At 54.9% G+C, this 2,061-nt stretch overlaps 1 protein-coding gene across 2 annotated transcripts in view; it reads left to right on the top strand.

Moving 5' to 3' along the window:
* The first annotated feature begins 172 nt into the window (after window positions 1-172).
* TPT1 (tumor protein, translationally-controlled 1) overlaps window positions 173-2,061 on the top strand; it is a 5,012-nt gene continuing 3,123 nt past the window's right edge. For both annotated transcript variants that reach the window (XM_011379705.2, XM_011379706.2), the window contains exons 1-4: window positions 173-331; window positions 595-668; window positions 1,197-1,387; window positions 1,794-1,899. In XM_011379705.2, the coding sequence (XP_011378007.1) occupies window positions 304-331; window positions 595-668; window positions 1,197-1,387; window positions 1,794-1,899 (399 nt within the window). In that variant the 5' untranslated portion in view covers window positions 173-303. The remainder of the gene's footprint in view (window positions 332-594; window positions 669-1,196; window positions 1,388-1,793; window positions 1,900-2,061) is intronic.

Below are 2,061 nucleotides of genomic sequence, written 5' to 3'. Positions count from 1 at the left end.
ACCCGCGAGGCGCGGCATTGTGTCCCGGCCGAGTCCCCGGATGCTCGCCGCGGCCCCGCCCCCACGGGGCTCCGCCCCCCGCGCGGCTGTGCGTGCCACGTCACCGCTTCCGGCGCTTCCGGCGGCGCAGCGGGCGATGACGTAGGGGGACTTGCCCTCTATATGAGGTTGGGGAGCGGCTGAGTCGGCCTTTTCCGCCCGCTCCCCCCTCCCCCCGAGCGCCGCTCCGGCTGCACCGCGCTCGCTCCGCGCTCCGGGCTCCTGCTAAGCCAGCGCCGCCGCCGCCGCCTTCCCGCCGCCATCATGATCATCTACCGGGACCTCATCAGCCGTGAGTGGAGACTGCTGTACCCCCCGCCGCGCGCGGGGACGGGGTGGGGGCGGGGGGACGGACGCCGCCGCTGTCGCGGGCCCGGGGGTCCCCAGCGGCCTCTCCGGGAGCGAGAAGGGGTCGGTGCCCGGGGCACGCGCCGGGGTCTCGAGCGCAGCGCCCGGGGAGGGGCGGGGGCCGCGTGCGGCCGGCCGGCGCGGGAAATGGCGTCGGCCCCGGGCCCCCGGGCGCACCGTGACGGGCGGGTCTGTGTCTCCGAGCAGACGATGAGATGTTCTCCGACATCTACAAGATCCGGGAGATCGCGGACGGGCTGTGCCTGGAGGTGGAGGGGAAGGTGAGTCGCCCCGGCCGCGCGTGGGGGAGGCGAGGCTGGGCGGGCTCGGGTTTCCGCTTCTCCCCCCGCGAGGTTGTGCAATCCTCTCCGTTGCCTCCTGGCGGAGGAGACATTCGTTCTGGGCTCGGGTTTTTCTAGAAAAGTGGAGGCGGAGCTGAGCCTGGAAATAGGTCCGCCGCCTGGGCGCCCTTCCTCCTCCCGGCTGTCCGGAACAGGTTGTCTGCGCGTGGGGCGCCCCCAAGCCCTCCCACGTTTACCCTGTCCTACTTGCGGAACAACCCGAGGGCCCACAGAAAACTCGCACGTGGTTGTAAATGACCCCGTATTCGTTCCGGTCGACCAAAAGTTCGTGCTGAGTTAAGGCGTTTTAGTAGTCATACATTTTCACTCCTAAAATGTTTTCAGCGTGAACCAGAAATATTTGTGGGAGGATGATGGATGCGTGAACTGCTGGTACAGGTTTTTTGGATGTTTTTATGTTAATATCGAGTACATCTTTTGCAACTAAACTACAACTTCTTATTGCAGATGGTCAGTAGGACAGAGGGTAACATTGATGACTCGCTCATCGGTGGAAATGCCTCCGCCGAAGGCCCTGATGGCGAAGGAACCGAAAGCACAGTAATCACTGGTGTTGATATTGTCATGAACCATCACTTGCAGGAAACCAGCTTCACAAAAGAAGCCTACAAGAAGTACATCAAAGATTACATGAAATCGTGAGTGATACTGGCACCTAGTTGATGTCTGTACTCCTATAGGGTTTAGAGATTGGCTCAGTTTGAGGTTCCTTAGCAGGCATACTTGTGGGAGACCATACTTTTTTTTTTTTTATTGATGAGCTCATAGGGGTGCTTGCTTTTCTATAAATAAACTAATGAGAGCATATTGGAGCAAGCAGTCTGGTTTTAGCTTTGTAGAATAGTGCTTTGGAAATAAGTATATGAATTTCAAAGTTGTGAACAGTCTCGATGTGTCCTGTGAAATAGTAATTTCGTGATTGTACTGTTACTTTGCTCAGTGACAGCTCTTTGCTGTTTGCAGTAGGGTTTTGTTTTTGCTTTTATTATTCATGGAAAAAATTTGCTGTGAACTCAATACTTTAACCTTTTAATATTGTTTTAGAATCAAAGGGAAACTTGAAGAACAGAGACCAGAAAGAGTAAAACCTTTTATGACAGGGGCTGCAGAACAAATCAAGCACATTCTTGCTAATTTCAAAAACTACCAGGTAAATAAATACCCTAAATATTTAAGTGAAAAGATTGCATAATTTTACCTGTGAGGGCATAAAAATTAGTTACTTGATGAGTCTCTAGTTAAATTGTGGTTATCTTCCTGGGCTTTTGAGCAGTTTGAACACTTCGTAGAGTCAGCTCCAGGAGCACAGGCT

This window comes from Pteropus vampyrus, unplaced genomic scaffold (genome assembly GCF_000151845.1).
Source record: "Pteropus vampyrus isolate Shadow unplaced genomic scaffold, Pvam_2.0 Scaffold370, whole genome shotgun sequence".
In the NCBI taxonomy this organism is placed as follows: Eukaryota; Metazoa; Chordata; class Mammalia; order Chiroptera; family Pteropodidae; genus Pteropus; species Pteropus vampyrus.
The sequence above is the reverse complement of the archived record's forward strand: the minus strand, read 5'-3'. Positions and strand labels throughout refer to the sequence as shown.